Source organism: Aricia agestis, chromosome 8 (assembly GCF_905147365.1).
Source record: "Aricia agestis chromosome 8, ilAriAges1.1, whole genome shotgun sequence".
Classification (NCBI taxonomy): domain Eukaryota; kingdom Metazoa; phylum Arthropoda; class Insecta; order Lepidoptera; family Lycaenidae; genus Aricia; species Aricia agestis.
The window spans coordinates 15,397,601-15,420,644 of NC_056413.1; the positions used below are offsets into that span (position 1 = coordinate 15,397,601).

The 23,044-nt window shown below is 37.2% G+C and overlaps 2 protein-coding genes across 3 annotated transcripts; one reads left to right on the forward strand and one right to left on the reverse strand.

Annotated features, from left to right (window-relative positions):
- The first annotated feature begins 10,849 nt into the window (after positions 1–10,849).
- Positions 10,850–22,497, forward strand: LOC121729929 (SET and MYND domain-containing protein 4). 2 transcript variants are annotated; one of them, XM_042118652.1, is made up of 7 exons: positions 10,850–11,277; positions 12,005–12,200; positions 12,410–12,769; positions 13,058–13,699; positions 14,011–14,226; positions 14,901–15,024; positions 22,259–22,497. In XM_042118652.1, exons 1-7 carry the CDS (start codon positions 10,965–10,967, stop codon positions 22,451–22,453), a joined length of 2,046 nt encoding a protein of 681 aa, XP_041974586.1. In that variant the 5' UTR covers positions 10,850–10,964; the 3' UTR covers positions 22,454–22,497. The 2 variants fall into 2 exon arrangements, with proteins under 2 accessions (XP_041974586.1, XP_041974587.1); XM_042118653.1 differs by lacking the exon at positions 22,259–22,497 and adding an exon at positions 19,960–20,207 and having other exon boundaries at positions 10,853–11,277.
- LOC121729933 (dynein light chain Tctex-type protein 2B-like) lies at positions 17,227–20,478 on the reverse strand. Its single transcript, XM_042118656.1, has 5 exons — positions 20,373–20,478; positions 19,235–19,286; positions 18,947–19,073; positions 18,531–18,680; positions 17,227–17,901 (listed from the first exon to the last, which is right to left on the reverse strand). Exons 2-5 carry the CDS (start codon positions 19,248–19,250, stop codon positions 17,736–17,738), a joined length of 459 nt encoding a protein of 152 aa, XP_041974590.1. The 5' UTR covers positions 19,251–19,286; positions 20,373–20,478; the 3' UTR covers positions 17,227–17,735.
- Positions 22,498–23,044: the final 547 nt, after the last annotated feature.

A 23,044-nucleotide genomic window follows, 5' to 3' on the forward strand; every position in this document is an offset into this window, starting at 1 on the left:
TCCGATATGATGAATTGTTGGACAAATATATTTATTACTTGCCGATATACGTAATACAGTGTCGTACAATGTACATAAATGCGAACATCACGATCCTGAAGTGAGCTGAAAATGTACGTCGATATTAGGTACGTTTCGGGTTTCCTGCCTTTGAAATCTCGTAAAACCATATTTTCGTCATAAAAGTAGCCTGTGTCAGGACTCGCTAGCAAGTATATTTTTAGTAGGTATTAATTGTTGTTATAGCGGCTACAGAGAAGTATATTTGTGAGGCGGAGATACAGAGGGACAGGCAAGGGCAACAAAGTCTTAGTAACTGCACGGTCCCGTTTTAACTCTAACGGGTACGGAATTCTATAAAAAGTTGTTTATGCTATTTTTAGGGTTCCGTACCCAAAGGGTAAAAACGGGACCCTATTACTAAGACTTCAATGTCTGTCCGTCTGTCTGTCTGTGTGTCTCCACTTCTCCAGGCTGTAACTCAAGAACCGTTATTACATTTCTGATTTTTTTACAGATTGTGTATATTTGTTGCCGCTATAACAACAATACTAAAAACAAAATATAATTAATATTTTAGGGGGCTCCCATACAACAAACGTGATTTTTTTGCTATTTTTTGCTCGATATCAATAACTGCAACACATAGGGCACTTGAAATATTCACGAAATACTCAATTATGTTTGTACTTTAATAATCAATAATAAAATTTAAATAAACTAAATAATTAAGGGGACTCCCATACCAAAAAACACAATTTTCTGCCTATTTTTGCTCGATTGAGGTACGGAACCCTTCGTGCGCGAGTTTAACTCGCATTTGGCCGGTTTTTAACATTATCGGCGTTTTTCTAATTATAATCGGGTTAATAACCAAATATGGGAATTCACATTTTAGTTTTTGGTTAGGGTCCCAACTTCCAGATATATAAGCTTTTAAAATGTAAGGGTTAAAACCATTGATATTATAAGCTTATCAACAATTAATGCCAATGACTCTATTATGTGGTCAACCGCATTGTATTCATATTGGTTATGATTAACCCAAGTTTAAACATCCAAATTCCCCATACGTCTGCGTGTAATACATACGCAAGTATTATAAGGGTTTAATAATTATTATTATAACAGAATAATATAGACAAGTTTTATTTGGTATACCATTGTAAGGTCAACTTGGGGAAGACCGGCATACTTTATTTGAATTTGGCCTTGAGCTGCCCCTATTTCTTTTGTAATGACTCTAGAAAGACGGTATTCACTGTAAATGACAAAGTGATCTTTTATAAACCTAATACAGATGTTAGATGTCCCCACGTATTAATTGTGTGTCAAATATAGTTCATATTTCAAAGAAACATCTTGTAGACGGACTTTCCTAGTCTTTGGGGCAAGTCCGTCTAAAGGCGATTTTCGACATCGTATGTACACTAAACAGACTAAAAACCAGATAGTGACATCTATACGTAAGAGGTATTGAACCATACCACTTTTTTTTTAATTTTTTGGCAGAGACTTACACTCCGAATGCGAGTACAAAACGGGAAAAAAATTGCCGATCGTTTTTTTTTTGTAACAGGTAGTTAGTAGCGACATGTCTGTTTCTTAGATCAAACTAACTCTGCAATACTGTTTTACCCACTGAGCCATATAAAACTAGTCGTTTAAATATGGAAATTAATGCCGTTAGATGTTAGATGGACTTACCCCCCAGACGGTCTTCCCCAAGTTGACCTTAAATAAAACTTGTCTTTCTGTCTGTAAAACGCTGACAAATCGGGTAAGAGCATGGGAAAGTGCTTATCACGCAAACAATACATTTTTTTTCTGCGTCAGTAATTTCTACGCAGCAAAGCTGCGAGCAACATATTGTAGATTTATATATCATTAGATATCATTAAATCCTCAACATCATTATTTGGCGCTCGACCTGATGACTCATACAGGTGGTGGAAAATCATCGTTTTTCGCAAAGTCAGCTGCACGGTACGTAATTACCTTTAAATAGATCGCAAAAACTTCTGTTTTTGCCACAAAAAAAAACGTCGATTGTTGATTAATTTTTGCGAGAAAATTCCAGCGATTGTTTGATAGTTACCACGATTTTGGGTTTATTTAGGTATATTTAGTTTAATATTAGATAACGCAATATTACTGGTTATGTGTAAGCAAATTGTAGCAGAAGTTCTTTTGTTGCATCCGGTACGCAAAGTTGTCTGCTACAATTTGTAGCAGACAACTTTGAGTACCGGATGCAACAAAAAAACTTCTTTCGACATCTCGAAACGGCTCATAACAGGGATTAGGGAAGTAGGTTTTGGTTTGTCAAGTCGATCCATATCTATATATATAAAACTCAAAGGTGACTTAGTGACTGATTGACATAGTGATCTATCAACGCACAGCCCAAACCACTGGACGAATCGAGCTGAAATTTGGCATGCAGGTAGATGTTATGACGTAGGCATCCGCTAAGAAAGGATTTTGATAAATTCCAACCCCAAGGGGTTCAAATAGTCGATGAAAGTTTGTATATAATAATACTTCTTAACGCGAGCGAAGCCGCGGGCACAAGCTCGTCCTCCATATAGCTCATATTGTACTATAGGTGCCGCCTGGACACGGAAAGCTAGGGTCTGCGAACTTCGCAGCTGCTGTTGTCAAGGCGTCGGGGCCCCTAGAGATTTTAGTGGGCCATTCCAGGTCAAGAACAAACTCACTTATCTCGCCTGCCCCCCTAGATAAGTGGCAAAACGCTAACGCTAACGCTAGCGCTACAAAATGTATGCGATTTGACATAAGTCATCGCTTCGCTAGCGAATACTAATGTCAAATCCATACATTTTGTAGCGTTAGCGTTTTGCCACTTGTCTAGGGGGGCTGATATCCCCACGAAAATAGGGTACTTATAGGAATCTCAAAAGACCAAATGAGATCTCGATCTCTCATAGTAGATTTCTGGAAATCTCATAGTAGTGGTATATTTTTTGTCTGCAACGAAATAAAGGACGGATACTGCCATTGTGTATGTAATTACCTGTACCCGTCACATAGCATCAGACAATGAATACTAGACGGTATTTAACTTCGTATAGGGTTAATTCAGACCGCAATGGGACGCGTAGGTGCATTTCTAAATTAGTACTGAATTGACAGATTTCAATTGAGTGAGACGTCTTGCAAATCTGTCAAATCCATACAAATTTAGAAATGCATCTACGCGTCGCGTTGTGGTCTGAAATCTGAATCATAAAGTTAATATACCTAGCGGAATAGAGAAACAAAGGCCTGAGCAAGAGAGATGTCACTATCAGTAACACTGCGTAGTAAAAAGAGACGTGTGATACATGACAGCAGCACTCTTTTTTTGACGTCTAGTCGGCACGTTGACAATTTAATCTCATAGAAATCATGTTCAATCAGGCTTGTGTAAGTGTATACGTACACATTATTTACACACAGATGAAACCAATTTCGGTTTCGTTTGACAGCTCGAGATTGTTGCTCTATTCCGCTAGGTATATTAACTTTATGGTCTGAATTAACCCTTAGGCCGTTTGTCCACCGCCGCCGTCACCGGGATGTCACTGACAAAAACCGTCCTAGGCTAGGTTTCATTTTCTACCGAAAATGTGCTAATTTTGGACATGGCGGTAATATCGTGGACGTCCGCGGTAAAACGATAACATAGAGAAGTAAAATGTATGGAAATATAATATTATGAAGACGCTTTTAAATTTCCGTCGACGATAACTTTTTAACGTACACGTTAAAGGACATCACGACGTCTACACTCTTCTAAACCGCACAAAACCTCCGCGGTGCGTAAAATCAAAAGAGCATTTAGAGCAGGTATACATTGGGCATTTTGAAGCACGCGCTTTGCTAACGCGCGTTTTGAGACCCCCGGATTCTATTGAAGCGCACACATGCAAGGGCGCCAGTAACACGCGCTTAACGTACCCAACGTTTTATCGTGGAAGCCGGCGTCCACGATAACGTGACGTCCAGAGTTATAAAAGCGCACATTGGTCTAGCGACCCATGTCACCGCTGCTTTGTAGTGGCGTAGAGCAAACGGCGGCGGTGGACAAATGGCCTTAGGTAACTTGTTTTTGTAATTGAGTAGGTTTATCTCTCGAATATTATAAATACTAAAGTTTGCGAGCGTTTTTGTTTGTCGCTTCTCTACACAAAGACTTCTAAAGGATTTTGGTCTCCGGCATGGCAGTAGTAAAGGACCGCCGTCGAGATTTTTAATGTTGAGCCATATGCGGAAAAAAATATCAAGTTGGCGAAAAAAAAAAACAGTGAAGAAGTAAGATCGATAGTCAGTCACGTAATGCAAATATTGTCAGATTTCAGTCAAACTGAACAGAGGCACGGTGCGGCGCCGCATCGTGTCACGGCGGCGGCGTCGTGTCGTGTTTGATGGGGACGCGGCCTTAGATTGACATCAATAAAGGCAAATATTTTCAAAAGCTCAGCAATTGTTACTTGTAAAGTAACCGAGATGGAGAAATAGGATTTCAATGACCTATATCTTATATCTTTAAACGAGCAATAACAAAAACAAGTGATAATACTTTAGGGTGTGTATATATATATACGGGGTGTAACAAAAATAAGTGATAATACTTTAGGGTGTGTACGTGTTCCTTGTAGAGAGTTCACTGTGAAAGTAGCAGCTCTGAAAAACCAAAATTTTTTTTCACTTTTGTATGGGGAAACTCGTGACGCTCGGACCCTTGCCCATACAAAAGTGAAAAAAATTTTTCGTCTTTCAGAGCTGCTACTTTCACGGTGAACTCTCTACAAGGAACACGTACACACCCTAAAGTATTATCACTTATTTTTGTTACACACTGTATATATATATATATATAATTGGAATCTCGGAATCGGTTCCAACGATTTTCATGAAATTTAGTATATAGGGGGTTTCGGGGCCGATAAATCGATGTAGCTAGGAATCATTTTTAGAAAATGTCATTTTTTTTCGTGTTTTATCGAATACCGATAATCGCAAAGCTCGGTCGAATTAATAGCTAGTTATTATAATTTATAATAGTCAACGTCACATTTAATTTAACAAGGATATAATTAAATGTACCACGAATGACGAGGAAGGACAAAAATGTTCATTACGCGTTACTAACAGACATTCATATGAATTAATACAATTACCATGTGCCCTTTGTAAAGGATGAGACGTGTTGCCAAACGGACGCTGGCAGACGCTCAAATTAGATTTTCCCTGAAAAACAATTATTATTTTTGTCAAAGCTTTCGAGATAATTAGTTCGAGCTCATTAATTCTTTAATTTATTCTCGTTATTGGGCAACAACCAAATACCTAGATGGTTTCATGTGTCATCCATTTTTTTCAATCAATTGAAAAACAAATAAACACACATATACTCGTAAGAACAAAACTTTTTTGCTTAATAATGGTACCGAACTCCAGAGCTCTTTGTGCGCGATTCCGACAGACATTTGGCTGATTTTTATTCCTGTAGGCCTACTACAAAACCGTTTTGAGACTCAAACAATCGGACGACAATGCCACGTCCTGCTCTAACAACGTCCTTTCACGTTTGTTAGAGTAGGACGTAACATTCTCGTACGATTGTTTGAGGTACGGGCCCTGTTTAAAAACCGCTTTAGCAGCCGCAGAACAGTATGCAAAAGAAAAGCTAAAACTGTATCGGGATCTGCAGGTTGCAAGGAAAGTAATCAGAGAGGCAAGAAAGTAGAAAGTATTACAATTTCCCTCCCCAGACTAAGCAACAGACTTTACATAAGGTTGCAATGACCAAAAGTTAAAGAACTAAAATGCTACGGGACAAAATCCGGCCATAAGGAAGAGAGCGAACTAATAGAGAGTCGGGACTGTAGTCGGGACGGTAATCGAATCGCGACAGACAACTTACCAATTTTCTACTTATCCCTATCAAAAAGTCGGTTTCGGTGTAAATTGAAACAAATGGTCAACAATTACTGGCCGTATCAAATTGAACTACACACATGGGAGTTTATAGCTAATCCTCACAATATACACCTACGTGACTCGATTGTAAATAAACTATTACATAACGTCCACTACTGAATGTTGTGAAACACATACTGAAATATAACATTCAGTAAATGTTGACATAAATCCGTATTCCATAAAATAATATTATGTATGTGGGCTCCTCACGTTTAAGGTGACGCCGCGTTAAAGTAAAAAACCGTGTTGGATATGTTTTAGATTGCTTGTTTTCTATGAGAGGCCCGGCCTCTCATAGAAAACAAGCAATGAAACAGCAAGAAATGAAAAGGGCGTAGCGACAAAATAAACCATAAATACATTTCATATAATATATGGGCAAATTAAAGTGTATGCTTGAACCAACCTGTACAAATTTGGGAAGCTTAAATCACTCTCCTCTGTTGGCATAATAGGAATCCCTTTTTTTACAGAGGTCTTTTTGATTGATTATTCTGATTGGTCAACTTTTATAAAAGTTGACCAATCGTGTTATGCTATGGGTAATTCAAAGACAAAGACCTGATGAATACTGACAGTGAACTTTTAATTTCTTAGCTTTAGTCATTGCTGACAAAAATCGATTTATCGCTACAGCTAAATTATCAAGGCGTCGCCTTAATTCGCTAAACAGATTAAGATCAAATTCGAAGTAGATGAGCTGTAAGTGCCGGAAAATGGCAAGGGATACTTCGCATTCCGGAAAAATGCCCGGTTCCCGCGCTATAAATGAATTTTGGTTTCTCCCAACTAAATTTCAGAAAAATCGGTTCAGCTGTTTGGGTGTGAGGAGGTAACATACTGACAGAGACACTATCACATTTATAATATTAGTATGGAAGTATGGATGATAATTAATATCTAGTTCACGATATTCCGCTAATAAGGGACACCGGACAACTTATAATTTATAGTCATAGAACTCATAGATTACAACAATTTTAATCCAAATCCTACAAGACTTAGTGATAGTTGAAAACAACATAGGTAATATTTATTGTTCTACCGCGGGAATCAATATCCCACTGCAAAGGATGCAGGACTGCAGGTACCTAGACAACATAATATTGATTCCGTTAAGTTTAAGTGCTTATAAGTGTCAAAACACACTAGGCCGAAAATACGGAACCGAAGTTCGGCATAATTACGCTTGCAATGCGCTACGCATACAATATAACGCGACGTAATTTCGGCATAGTGTGTAATGTGTCATCAACTCATCAGCAATTTAAAATACTTACATTGCAGGCATAATCATCCCAAACTTCGACCGCATTTTTTCGGCCTAGTTTGTTTAGACACATACGATCTTACCACAAAAGATTAAACAGCTGTTAAACAGTTTTGATATCATTTTGTACTGATTTTTTCTCTAATCAACTGTTCAACGGGTGTTTAAACCTTTTGTAGTAAGACCGTAAATCTCAACAATATATTATCACTAATGAATAATGATATAACATTTTCCTAAACAAATAGGTGACCAAACATTACTTCATAATCAGATCATCTAAACAAGCTGAGGCTGGAGAAAGCGATAAGAGCACGATAGCGGCGCTATTGTAGTTGTATCAACATTTACCTACACATCAAGGTCGCTCGCAGTTACTAGGTGATTACCAGAAATGTTAATGTTAACAGTAGACTATTATTATAATTAACGAATACATTTTTTTTATGAAATAAGGGGACAAACGAGCAAACGGGTCACCTGATGGAAAGCAACTTCCGTCGCCCATGGACACTCGCAGCATCAGAAGAGCTGCAGGTGCGTTGCCGGCCTTTTAATAGGGAATAGGGTAACAGGGGATGGTAGGGATGGGAAGGGAAGGGATATAGAACTAATTTAATTTCTACTTGAATGTATTATGTAATTTAAATAGGAAAGCAAAGGTCGGAGCAGAGGGCGCTACCTGCAGATACAGTAAATAATCCGACCAAAATCTGACATATTGTTCACAAGTCACAAGTCATATCAGAATATTTACAGAAAAGTTGTCAAACGTCGAACAAACTTTTTGTTTACTGGTGCTGCATTCTACGTGAAACGTGTACTGCGTGAAAACTTTGCAGTATAGGCGCGTACCACAGCATAGATCAAGATAGATACCGCATGTCGCTCCATTTGTATGAAAACGAGCGTGTCACTTTTCCTACCTACTGTGACGTACCGATGATCGTGTCCATTATCTTGGCCAACGTTTCTATTTGAATTTCTACAGCTCAATACGGGCACTATTAGGCATTTAGGCATTTTTAAAATTCCGATTGACGTCCGATTCTGATAGCAGATTAAAGAAAAGACTTTCGAAAGACGAGCATTGCTCGTCGATTGGGAACGCGATATGGCACGCGAAGTACATACACATGCAGTGTCTATCTTGATCTATGTCTGTGGCGCGTACAGACGTGCGCGTTTTCAGCGGGCGCGGTTTAAACTCGCGTGTTTTCCCAAACGCTACAGTAGAAAACGCGTACCTACGTGTGAACGCGCCGCAATATATTGAAAATGATTGTAAATTACAATTCGATATTATGGTTTGCAATATTGATGTAATAAAACTACTAAAAGCTATTCTCATAAAATCCAAACCAAAGCGAAATGAATTCTGAGTGGTTCTATAAAAAAAGTATGATATCCAGACGATTCTTTTATGATTCAATGGAAGTCTTATGCTAAATAACGAAATTGAGCCCTACATGGTCTTTTCATAATATTGGACATTAGGAAATAGCACGAGCAGCGATTATCATGTAACTAAATGCGAAAGTGTGTCGGTCTATTACCTCTTCACGGCCAAACCGCTGAACCGAGTTTACTGAAATTTTATATGGACATACTTTAAGTCCTAGGAAAGGTCATAGGATACTGTTTATCCAGGAAAAATGTACGGTTACTGCGCGATAAACATATTATTTTGGTCCAACGGACTTGCTGGCGTCATTTAGTACCTACTTTATAGTCTTTGGCATCTTATTTACTTACCTCGGTTTCTTCGAGGATGTGATTATATATTTTCGGTCCGTAATTCCTCAAGAAGTATACAACCCGTTATTGATATTAAGAGCATTAATTATGGTGTGCAATTATAGTGCCACTTACAGTAATAAATTGGTGCACCACTTGGGTACACATCTGGTTAATGTGGCTACAGGTTGGCTACATTAGATTGTTTATATTAATTCAAGTTAAATATGAGCAGTGAGCAGCTGTTGAGTTGAGTATTCTGTATTGGTGAGCTTGGTAGTGGAAATACACGTATTGGCTTTTTACCTAGACCACCGGGTTTTTAAATTTGAACTTTTGAAATTGTGGGCACTGACTACAAGAAACTGTATTCTCATAGGTCTAATATGGCAGAAATGTGAGTATTTTTAGAAATCAGCTGTCCTGTACTTACATCTATATAAATAAAAATGAATAGAAATATTGTTAGTCTCGCTGAAACCCGAAAACAGCTGAATCGATTTTGATCCAGTAGGAGTTTAGGAATCTCTGGTCTACACAAAAAAAAAAGATACACGTTTTCATACATTAGCGCGACGCGGTACATTTCTATATCCCAAATAATAATAATAAACGATGTCGCTAAAGAATGAGAACGCTTAAAGGAATGTTAAATCAAATTATCATAATTTACTGCACATCCTTTCCCTCAGGTCCTGACCGATCTTCACCTCTTCCGCTGGATGTTACCTTGTCGCTGGCCGCTACGGCCTGCGTATGCGCCGCGCGTCGGGGACGCACGCAGAACGCATACTACCGCCTTGGTTATGACATTGTTTATGATGTTCGCTCATTACAAGTAGTAGGCATTTTATCTCCATGCTTTTTTTATTATTTTTAGGGTTCCGTACCCGAAGGGTAAAAACGGGACCTTATTACTTAAAGATGTCAGTCCGACTGTATATCTGTCTCCAGCTCGCACTTTGACGATTTTTCATTTTTTATTAAGGACTGCCGGGGTTTGAAAATTGCTAAACCCTATATGTAGAGGTAGTTTTGACAAAATTGTTTCTCAAACAGACAGTACGACGAAAAATGCAAACATAAAAAGTTTGCAATCGTTGCGCTCTTTTTATGTTCTAATATTTTGTTGCGTCCGCGTGGGTTGAAAGGGCAAAGTGTTGAAAAAAGAACTTTGAAGATATAAAATTTAAGACAATGAGATGGAGGATGTAGAAAAAATAAGGCAACAAAAAAGCATGCTTGCTCAGGCCCACTTGCGCAGATGTGGGTTAAAGTTAACCCCGGATTAAACGTTACTCTTTCGTAAAATATATGAAGAATGTAAGAGACAACGCACTATTTAACCCGGTATTAACCCGGTATTAACCTTAACTTGGATCTTCGCAAGTGGACCTTAATCATTAAAGACCCCATTGACTTTGTAGTTGTATCACCACGGTACAGTCATATACTAACATTATGTATACTTACACGAGCCTTATTAGGTGCATATTAAATCATCATCATTATGCCAGGCCCAGGAGCGCTAGATAATCGCTTATTTGCGTCTTCAATACATTGTTATGCAAGTGGTGCTGTGTCTTGTATGTATAAAGAGCATTAGCATATGGATTAATATATTTAGATCTATGCTGATTTGTATTAAAGAAAACTTAGAACAACATGTTTTCGATGCAAAGCAGGCTGACGAGATTAGCTCTATATCCATCTATAGTCATGAACTAACTTTAGAAACCCTATTAATTAAACTATAATTATTGTGAAAGAAATGCTTGCCAAAATATCACATATCCGGCTCTGCATTTCCGTAAGTGTTACAAACTATATATAGAATATACGAGAGAAATGTTTGGAAGTCCCGAACTAGAACGATCGGCCGCCCGAACTTATAAATAGAATCGGTTCACGCTTTCCTCGCCCTTGCTAGTGAAAACTCGACCAGAACAGCGTTACTACAGCAAAAATGTCAGCAGACAGCGTCGGATTCTTTAAAAAGTTTCACGAAAAAATCACCAGCGAGGTCGACGACGTTACGCGGAACAATTTCGCTAACCTAGAGAGTAACGCGAGTAGGGTATCATATTTACACGGCTTGCCGGCTGTACGCGATTATGATCTGTCGAGTGATGTGAATAGTGACGAGATTTCCGTGCGGAAGGACCTGGAGAAGGCTCTTCGGTTGAAGGATGAAGGGAATCAGGCGGTGCAGAAGGGGGATTGGGTGAAATCCCTGCAGCTGTACACGCGGAGTTTGATGTATGTGCCGAAGAAAGACAGTAAGTACTTTAATAAATATCTAAAATAGCCTCAGAAATACAAATTCATAAAATAAAATCTTCGTAAGACATTGCAGTACGATTTGTAGTATTTCAGAATAAATATAATAAAAGTACTTAATATTTTGAAAATACCTGCAGAAAATAGAAATATAAAATAATATGGTCAATTATTATTAAAACTTTTAAACAATTATTTATTATAAACTCGCTCTCAAACGAGTATAATTAATATTTAGTAGCATTAAAACCTTAAGTAGGTAAACAATCACGCCAGATTACAATTTAGTCATTAAATTATTTTCGGTTGAGGGAAGTTTGATCAACACTCAACCAAAGATGGAAACTTAATATTATAAAAGCAAAAATGTACTGGTCTGTCTGTGACAGACCAGTCCCGTGTCCGTCTGTTTCCTTTTCACACCCAAACGGCTAAACCGATTTAGATGTTATTTAAAAGACAACAGCCAAATTGATGCAAGATTTGGCGAAAAAAGTACGGCTCCCGCGCGATAAACTAGTTTTGGCGCAACGGAGTTGCAGGCATCATCTAGAAATGAAATTAAATGAACATGAAAATGAAATGAAAATATTTATTTCTACTAGGTTAACAAAGTTAACACTTTAAGAACGTCTACATGAGGCCGCCGCTTACCTTTTTTTTTTTTTTTTTTTTAGTATTATAATAATTGTTATTACTTATTGTAATAACAATTACATTTTCCAGGTGATGAACTCGCTATAGTGTATGCAAACCGGTCAGCAGCTTTAAACCATCTGGAGCAGTACGAAGATGCTCTGGATGACATCAAGAGATGCCTATCCCTCGCCTATCCACGACATCTGAGATACAAGGTTCTGGAGAGAAAAGCGAGATGTCTGCTTGTTTTACAGAGAAACCAGGAAGCCGTCAAAGCTTTTCAGTAAGTGTTTGATAGTAGAATATATTTAAAATATTTAGTTAGTCTAAGGAGCTGTTCCACTGACTTTCATCTGACAGATAGAGTATGGAGTATATATCAGATAAGTTGTGGATAGCCTATCCGGCACTTATCAGGAAGTAGTGAAACAGGCTTAGAAGTGTAAATTCCATTGGACGAATTAGCTAGACTCATAGAGAACAACTTTTCAGGGACACAATAAGCGCCTTAGATGAAGCTACGAATCTAAACAAAGAGAAAAGACAAAAAATGAGAACAGACGCGAAGCTGATGCTGGAGGTTTTAAACAAAGGTCTCGTGTTGGCCGGTCAACCGAAAGATCCAGAACGCTTGAAGAAGACACCACCCAAGCCCAAATTACAGTGCGCAATAAATAAACAATACCCTGCCGCTTCGGCAGCAATTCAAATTGACCAGGACGATACTAAAGGAAGATACGCTACAGCAGCCCGAGATATTACCGCGGGCGAGACCATATTGATTGAAAAACCTCAAAGTGCCGTCCTTCTTCCGGAGTATGCTAAGACGCATTGCCAAAACTGTTTTATGAAGTAAGTGATAGTGCATTGGGATAAACAAATGTTGTACAGCGAAAACGATGTAATAAGTCTGATTCCCGTATGTACCATCGAGGAAATGGATTCCTAGGCAGTTGACGGACCTACGTTATGTGTTCGACTTATGTCGATTCAATGTTATGACCGATCGGATGGGTTTGACAACACGGCCAAATTTCTTAGGTTCGCCATCTGCATATGAATCAACTTCTTTAATATTACATTTCTGATATTCCTAGCTTCTAAAGTTCATACCTAATGGAATTTACTTTTTCTTTTCAGATGCCCCATTCCTTTGGCTTGCCCAAATTGTCCAAACGTTATTTTCTGCAGCGAAAAGTGCCTGGATGCAGCATTGAAAACTTACCACGCATACGAATGCCATATTCTACCAATATTATGGAAATCGGGCTGCTCTGTTACATGCAGCATATCATTGAGGATGATAACACAGAACAGCAAAGAATATTTCAAGAAGATTCAAAGCGAATTGGACAAAAAACCTAACGGCACCTACAAGAGTGAGGACTACAGAAACATTTACAATCTAGTGGCACACGAAGACAAAAGGACCAAACAGGACTTCTTACATAGAACACAAATGGCAGTATTTCTGCTGAAACTATTGGAACTTAGCGGATACTTCGATGGAAAACCCAGAGAAAAGCCGCTAGAAGCAGACAATTTAAGGACCATGGCTACTGCAGAAGAATATAAGGAAGACGTAGCCTTCTTCGGAAGCTTGCTCCTGAAAAACCTTCAAGTTCTTCAATTCAATGCCCATGAAGTTTTCGAGTTGCAGTGTCCAAGGCCAAAGCCTGGTCAGAACATTATCAAACACAACGGGAAGTCCGTGTTCCTTGCCGGTGCCGTGTTCCCCACGTTGGCTTTGTTCAATCACTCCTGTGATCCAGGTGTGGTAAGGTACGGTATTTGAAATATTCAGAAATTGGATGTACGATATACAGTGCATATTTAACATATCGCACATGCCAACAGTAAGGAATAGTCTGTAGTAGCCATGAAGCTAAGCTTTGTTTAAGCTTCGTGGTAGTAGCGCAAAAGCGAAAGAGATTCCGAAACTGTATAGCAACAATGTCTGTTGCAAAGATTGTGCTAGGGCTCAATAAGTGATTCGAATAAACTGGAGTCAAATTTATTCCACAAATACCAATAATCATCAAGTCCTCTTACGTACTTTGGTGTCTATCTTACCACCATTCATTACATTCCAGATATTTCTGGGGACCTTACGTAATCGTCCGCGCAGCAAAAAATATCAAGAAGGGCGAGGAGGTGGCAGAAAACTACGGACCCATCTTCACTACAGTTTCAAAGGAGCAGAGACAAGCTGACCTGAGGAGTCAGTACTGGTTTGACTGCAAGTGCAAACCTTGCGAAGAAAATTGGCCCATGTATGAGCAGATGACGGAAAATTACATGAGGTTCAAGTGAGTAAACATTTAATAGATGTGAGCTCAAGAAATCTTTGTCACATTAATACTAGCTTTTTTCTGAAACCAAAAGATCTTTTAAGTAGCCTTCATCTTAATGCGAAGCCTAAACTGGGATACTGGGATACCGGGACTATACGTGGGAGAGCCATGCTTATACGTGGGAGAGCCATGCTTCGGCACGAATGGGCCGGCTCGACCGGAGAAATACCACGTTCTCACAGAAAACCAGCGTGAAACAGCTCTTACGCTGTGTTTCGCCGAGTGAGTGAGTTTACCGGTGGCCCGATCCCCTACCCTATTCCCTTCCCTACCCTCCCCTATTCCCTTCCCTTCTTATCCCTACCCTCCCCTATTACCCTTATTACCTCTTAAAAGGCCGGCAACGCACCTGCAGCTCTTCTGATGCTGCGAGTGTCCATGGGCGACGGAAGTTGCTTTCCATCAGGTGACCCGTTTGCTCGTTTGCCCCCTTATTTCATAAAAAAAAAACTACTTTCATGCCTAATAATACATCAAAATCTATTAAGGAGTTTTACGTGATCTATCACTACTTTCCCCTTAAATATATTAGTGTGATGTATCATGTAGCCCTAAACCACGTCGACAGTACCATAGCACCAACAAATCAAAACTAAACTTCCAGAAAATTCCATAACCTCACTTTCCAGATGCAACTCCGACAAGCCCTGCCCGAACGTCATCCCTGTGCCTTACGACTGCAACGAGTTCATGATCAAGTGCGGCCTGTGCAACCAGTACACTAACATACTGAAGGGACTCAAGTCTTTACAAGTAAGTTTAATTATGCTCATTTTCTAAGGTCTTTGAGAGAAAGGACAAAGGGCATTTTGTATTGGACCCGTACCCAAGCTGTAGCACATCCACACATAATATATCAAATGAAATATTATATTATTTGGTATATTATGTCTCAATGTGCTACAGTGGTGGGTACGATATGCCCATCCTTCTTTATCATTTTATAGCGTTATTTAATTGGTTCGATATGGTTAATATTATAATATCGATGTTCGCCAATCAAAAGCGCTAGTGAAAAAAGTAAAAAGACAGGTTTTTGGTTACATATAAGGCAAATTCGCAAGATCCACACTGACCAATATGTAGGTGCTATAGAACAGTGGTTCTTAACCGGTGGTTCACGGACCACAGGAGGTGGTCCCTGAACATGGGCGTACCGAGGGGGGGGCAGGGGGGGTCAGCTGCCCTCCCCTGGATCATGTTGACGTCCCTACTAAGTATATTATCTAGTACTTTTATCTATAAAAATTAAAAATTAAGAAAACGATTTCTTGCCATTTGTTTGCAATACTATTTATAATATTTTTACAAAAATTATTAATTTTTTATTCTTTATAAACACATAGCTTATGAAAAATCTGACCAGGGGTTCCCAAAGTGTGCGCCGCGGCGCACTGGCGCGCCATGGAAAGGCAAGAGGGGCGCCGTGAGTCGATCCTCTTTCATTATCCGAAACCACAAGTATTATAAAATTAAATTAAGTATAATATTAATTATGTAAAGCAGGTAGATGATAAAATATATTTTGTTAATTATCATTAATTACCTGCTTAACCTAACTATAATCATTAAAGGTGTTTATTTATGTATATTTTTCTATTAGAGTAAGGGGCCGTGGCAAAATATTGCCACGTGTAACTGCGCTACAGGCTGAAAAAGATTGGGAACCCCTGGTATAGACAATATTATGTATTTTGTTGTATAATTAGAAAGTTGGCAGACAAGGACAAAACATTGTATAACGTTTTTGTATGACAGTACGGATCTTTTTATTTATAGGGGAATGGGGATATGCATATTATACAGTTGCATAAAATTATACAGTATCTGTGTAATAATAATATGTCTGGTCAAAATATCATGCTAACTCGGTGCCTGCCTAAATTGGTCAGTTTATGTACCTAAACATGACTTGCCTCAAGTCATTTCAGAGATTTTTCACTTCTAAGATGAAAAAATATCAAACTCATAGGGGTGAATTATTTCTGAACAAACCATACAAGAGATAAAGATTATTACAGTTATAATATAATATATTATTATAGATTTTAATTTTATTAAGATACGATATTTTGGAGTTGCGTAACGCGAATGATTTTATTCGTCACTCACGATCACGTGCTTTCTAAAACACTTTGCTATTGGTTGCTAACATTTTTATAGTTCCATTCCATTCCAAAAGGTCGTATCCAGATTTGAATCTGAAAATGTTTAATGTAAGCTACTGTTGATAAAAAAGATTTAAGATTATGTTTCAGAATCGCAACACGGAATGGACGTCACAGCTAAAACGTATCAATTTGCGCGTTCAATATTTCCACGCGAGAAATTATGACCGCGTCGACAATGAGCTGCACAAACATCGCAGATCACTATATGACATAATGCCGCACAAATTGACACTAACATAATACACAAACATCGTATTTACCGACACTATAAATTATATTATTGGAAAAATTACATTATCCTAACTGACCCGGCAAACGTCGTTTTATCGATGTATACGTTATATCGATGAAAAATGTTGTAAAGGCATTGCGTATAATTAGCGAGCTGTATGATGCCTATCTCTCTGTGTTGGTCCATCTTGGACCAATACAAGTGTGAACAAACGAACATGTAGAGACAATACTCGTTGATACTTGATAGTTTATATTTTATAATCAACTTCGGTCCTGCAATAACTCGATGGAATTTTTTTTAATGTAGGAGGTTACCTTTTAATCAAAATTTCTCAATACAATTTTTTTTTACTTATTCATAATTATATTATTTATTGGATAATTCAGTAAATTCGATTCATAACTACATAACTTTTAGTGATATTTCAATAATAGAGCGGCAATTCTGGCGGCAAAAGTTTAAATCCGGCCCTGTGGTATCAGGCATTTTTAAACCATCATATTTTGATTAACTATTTGAAACTTAACTTTAAAGAAAACCAATTTTAAATTTAAGGCACTCCTCATTTATTTTGTGAACTTAAAACATCTCGTTTTATTTTTACGAATTACGTAATTTACATTGTGCATTAGGTACTAGGTACGTGTTTTAATGCCAATTTTGTGTTTGCGACGTGAGTGAATTCATTTAGATACCTACCTACTATAAAATAAAAAAATACACTAAATTATAACACCTTGCTACATAGGTTACGATAGAACTGCACAGTTCCGTTACTGAATAAAATATATAAAAAAGTGTAATTTGTAAAACACTATTGTGTGAACTGTGAAGTTTTAAAAATAAATATCATTTCTGTCTGTGGCGTAAAAAATTTTAGTATGAGTACCAGACTTTGTACCACCTTTCTTGTATTTTCTGTTATGTTTGCGTGAAACATATCTTGTAAAAAATCAGTAATCACACATTCTAGAATCTAGAAGACGGTGTAGATAATCCCCATAAAATTAAACCTAAGTAAAAACTCCCCCACACATTAAAATTTGGTAATTCCCCGACTAGTACATATAAGTGCCATAGACAACGGTATAACAGCATATAGAGTCGTTCCTATAGAGGTCATCCGCGTAGCTGTCAGTCTCGGGGTCCCAGATACACCGCTGCACCGACTTGATTCCCGCGCCCTTCATCTCTACTATTGTAGTTTGAACTAAAATCTTGTACCTGAAAAAATTACAAATTATGTGTTATTATTTAGACCATAAAGTTAATATACCTAGCGGAATAGAGAAACAAAGGCCTGAGCAAGAGAGAAGTCACTATAAATAACACTGCGGGGTAAAAAGAGTAGTGTGATACATGACAGCAGCACTCTTTTTTCGACGTCCAGACTCCAGTAAGCACGTGCCGCACGTTGACAATTTAATCTCATAGAAATCATGTTCAATAATGCTTGTGTAAGTGTGTACGTACACATATTTTTACACACAGATTAATGATGAGGTTTCGTTTGACAGCTCCAGATTGTTGCTCTATTCCGCTAGGTAAACTAGCTAACTTTATGATTTAGACCGACAATTTTAATACAAGTAAGAGTAAAATTCACAAAAGCTAAATTTAACATACTTAATTAAAAAATATACTAAATTATTACATGTAATTTAAACATTATAGTGTTACTGAAATACTCATTTGTTTTCAAACACAATAATAATATGATAACATGACTTGACTCAAAGTATCTGGAGCAGTTTAAGCGTAAAAAACACTTTCGCGTTTATAATTTGAGTATGGATTTTACAGAACATAATAAATTATATGGTATTTTTAAAGTTTCACAATATAATATTAACCTTTTCATGTCAAGTTCCTGGACCCTCTGTCGCACGGCGTTAGATATGGATTTGGCCCACTTGGGCGCCTCGTCCGCGCGGTACTGCCGGCCCGATAGCTGCTCCGACATCGTCAGCACTATGATCTCCCAGACGTTCTCCTTCTGAAATCTAACAATAATATTAATGAGTAAAATTCAGAAACAACAATGACAAATAATTTAAATATTTTAGTATCTGCAGCTTTATTTTCACATAATTGAAATTAATTTGCTAGTCACCTATGATCAATAATGCATTTTGCACATTGAGTTCATTGCAAGAGCGATGAAAAGCTGTGTAGCGCCGATTTATGTCTTGGTGTGAAGCAATGTGCTTTTGGGACAAAATGTGCTTGTATTGTAATTCTTACCACTTTATTATGTAAATATACTTACTTTTCTCCAAGGCTAGGTCTGACATCATATTTAGTTGGAGCAATAGGTTTGGCGGGTTCTATTGGACTCAAGCCTGACTCACTCTCGCCACTGCCAACATGTACTATATCAGGTTCTTCCTCTACAACTGAAAATAGAGTTTTTTATTTGATTAAATGATAAATGAATTAGACTCCATTGATAATATGTAACAAAGAATTCACATCACAGTATACACATACAAACTATCAACACACACAAAACAATAATATTGAGTACTTTTGTTAATTAATTTTACAAATTACAAACCTTCTTCATCAGCCATAATGTCATAATATTATTTGTGGCAGGTCACATGAACCTGCAATATAAAAGTGTAATATAAAATATTTATGCAGAAAAGAATTATCGTAAGACTTATTTCAATTATTAAAATTATTTTTGATCTTCATCAAAACAGTTGAGGACACGTTTTTGCAAATGAAAATATGCTGATACTGGCATATTTTGTTTTAGTGTAGTTTTGCTGATTATAGTTGACTTCTTGATTGCCACTGTAATTTAATGCATAACTGACTATAGTTATGAGGTCTATACATTGCTTTATTAGTAAGGAATAAACAAAGATAGATTTCATGCAACATGCTTAAGATTTATACTTGTTTGTTTCTTATTTAAATATTTTAAAAATACAATTAATAATACCAGGAGTTTCTGACTGCAACACTAAAATTCCTAGTATTATTAATATTACTTGTACTAATATTATGTATTCTGTGGTATTATACAATGGCAATCAAAGAGTTTAATAGCTCATAGAAATGGTTAAAAACTTACTGGAACACAACCCAGAAGCAAAAAACCCTATACATTATGACAATACCATCAATGCTGCAATGGTATCACACAAGACCTTATAAAAATCGAAGGACTGTCCCCAAAAGAATACCAAATTGTTACTATGGTATTCAGTGTTCTTTTTGCACTTAAAGATAATTATTGAAAATAAATTGACTTAGTTTTATATTTAACAGGACACAGAGATGATGTACAGACTCGGTCGATCAGCGATGGACGGAGGAAAGTACAGTGAAGCTATTAAGAAGTTTACGGAAATGCTTGAGTTGTATGATAAAACTCTAGCTCCGCCGTACCGTTCCTACTACGATTGTGTTCAAGACATGCGGCGGAGTATGCTGGCGATGGGAAACTATAGCATTGCTTGATTTGTACCTATATTACTTATATGAAGTTGTTTGAAAAATAAAGACATTTTACTTGATTGTTTTTAAACATTATGTAAAACACCACGTGTATTGAATTACTGATTTTAATGTTTAGTAACTGGTAGGGGATATAATATAATACTTATTACACACATAACCATAAAACAACCGCAAGAATTTTTTTTTGTTTATAGGATTTGATGTCGTAGATTAATACTTACTATACTAAATTATTGAAGATTTAAACGAGTTAAGATTAAATACGTTTAAATAATATCACTATTTTATGTTTATTCAAAAACAACAACAAACAAATCGTAAAACAAATTGAATGATCTGTCTTCTTCTTCTTCTTTTATTTTTTTTTTATTTTTTATGGCGACTACCGACTAGCATAAAACTATTGCCAGTGACGAGTGTTCTTCTTCTTCTTTAGAAATGGGCTCCCTTAAGGAATAGCCAGTGTCACCAGCTGACGGGTCACGGGTGTCAGGTTGTCAACTGTCAAGCAGTGTTGCCAACTATTCAAAACGTTTTCCCCCTAAAACAACTTCAAAACCACTGACCTCTATAATACACTGGACAGGCGATCGCTATCAATAAAATATGCCTATTTCAAAGTCGCCATATTGGCGCTGATTGCTATGTGAAAGCAGTAGTGAGTGAACTTGGAACTACTATTTTGCAAATGGCGGTTGTCATTTTCTATATAAATTAGTTCACAGTACGCTCACCGTTTCAAATCGGCATAAGAAAAAGCTGTCATTTTGCACGGCATAGCCTGTTCAGTGTATTATTATAGAGGTCAGTGTTCAAAACCCACTAAATTTCAACAAAAACTCCCCAAAAAATCAAAATATTTAAAATTTCTTGCGGTATGTTCTACTAAGCGCCCAAAACGCTAAAATACACCTTCAACAGGAACAAACAGACCGGCAGTTTTTAAATGCTTCAATCTTTCTTTTTTTCATTACATGCAATGACAACAAATATAATAATCTGTCAGCCTACTGTCAGCTGGTACGACTCAAAAGACTATAGCGACATACAGTGCTTTGTGCGGCATTTCCATCTTAAAGGTGGCTTTCGGATCTATGCCACGAGCGACCGCGACCGGTAAAAAATCAAATAAAATGCTTCTTTATAACATAGAATATAGGTATCATTTTCTACTGACATTTACGTGGCGACCCATGCTGCCGCCGGCGCGGCGGCAGCGTAAAAGCTAGTGGTTAAGTAAAATGAAACCTATAGCCTATGTCAGAAAGTGGTATTTCGTTTGAATTTTCGTCCGTTGCGGTCACTCGCGGCAAAGTTCCGAGCCACTTTAAGGTTGTTATTAAAAAAATATTCCATTCTTCAAAATTTTTATCCCCCAAAAATATCTCCAAAATATTTTACCTTTAATTTAAGTGAAACGTCAAATTCGGGCTTGTTAAACTTCAGTTCTAGAAAATAAGGGCCTGTTTCACCCATAAAGTTAATAGCCTAGTGGAATAGAGAAACAAAGGCCTGAGCAAGAGAGATATCACTATCAGTAACACTGCGTGGTAAAAAGAGATGTGTGATACATGACAGCAGCACTCTTTTTTTGACTTCCAGTCGGCACGTGCCACACGTTGACAATTTAATTTCATAGAAATTATGTTCAATCATGCTTGTGTAAGTGTATACGTACACATATTTTTAAACACAGATGAAACCAATTTCGGTTTCGTTTGACAGCTCGAGATTGTTGCTCTATTCCGCTAGGTATATTAACTTTATGGTTTCACCACTTCCTGATAAGTTCCGGATAGACTATCTACAACTTATCTGAAAGAAAAAAGTACATCTATCTATCAGATAAGTTGTGGATAACCTATCCGACACTTATCAGTAAATGATGAAACAGCCCCTTAAGTGACGCATTAGTCGTGACTCGTGAGTCAGGAGTCAGGTTTCAGGAGTGACACAGGAGTCATGAGTCAGGAGTCAAGAGTCGTGAACTCGTGACTCGTGACACTCGTGACTCGTGCGGTTTCGTTCGTACAACTAAGTTAATCTGTTAGGTTACGAACTATTAATATAATATTACTATCATGGCTGTTTATTACGGTATTTTCAGGATACAGAAATGTTGAATAAGCTTGGGAAAGCAGCATTCGATGATGGAAACTATGGTGATGCTTTAAAAAGGTTTATTGATACGTTGAAGATTTATGATACATGCTTATCACCCCCATACAAATCATTTTACGATTGCCTAAATCAGATAAAACAATGTATTATTTTTATGGCTAGTACTTACAGCACAGTTTAAATTCGGCAATAATTATACAGGTACAAAATATAATGTTTTAGTCCTTTTCATTACTCGTTAGCAATTTATTATAGTATAGACTAAGTAAAGATCTTGTTTGCAAAGTTATATAAAATACTAATAGTAATAAATTAAAATTTGAATATATTTTTTCTTCGCAAGTTGCAACTATCTATTGTCATTCTATTGTAGGTTCTCGGCCTTGAGAGTTGAATCTCGATTGCTCTTATAATACTAGTAAGCAACTTTTGAATTTCAAGTAAATAATTTTGTTACCGCTCCTGCAGAATGTTGTTTTCTTATGTAAGTATATTTTATTGTTGTATTATTTCATTAGAATAATAATTGTCTAATAAAGGATTGCATAATTAAAGACGTAATATGTTATTTCATCCTTTATATAGTAAGTAATATTATTTAAAATCTTATAGAATTATAATTAATATTTATATTTAATGAATCCGACTTTCATAATATTATGAAAATATTCTCAGGTAGTCACTCCATGGACCATAAAGTTAATATACCTAGCGCAATAGAGTAACAAAGGACTGAGCAAGAGAGATGTCACTATCAGTAACACTGCGTGGT

Excerpts from the sequence above, each read along its gene's own strand:
- LOC121729929 (XM_042118652.1), top strand. The coding sequence starts at position 10,965 with ATGTCAGCAGACAGCGTCGGATTCTTTAAAAAGTTTCACGAAAAAATC. Across the intron at positions 12,770-13,057 it reads TGCCAAAACTGTTTTATGAA|ATGCCCCATTCCTTTGGCTT; the intron begins GTAAGTGATAGT and ends TTTTCTTTTCAG. Across the intron at positions 14,227-14,900 it reads GAAAATTACATGAGGTTCAA|ATGCAACTCCGACAAGCCCT; the intron begins GTGAGTAAACAT and ends CTCACTTTCCAG.
- LOC121729933 (XM_042118656.1), bottom strand. Across the intron at positions 18,681-18,946 it reads AGACCTAGCCTTGGAGAAAA|ATTTCAGAAGGAGAACGTCT; the intron begins GTAAGTATATTT and ends TATTATTGTTAG. Across the intron at positions 17,902-18,530 it reads CAGGAACTTGACATGAAAAG|GTACAAGATTTTAGTTCAAA; the intron begins GTTAATATTATA and ends TAATTTTTTCAG.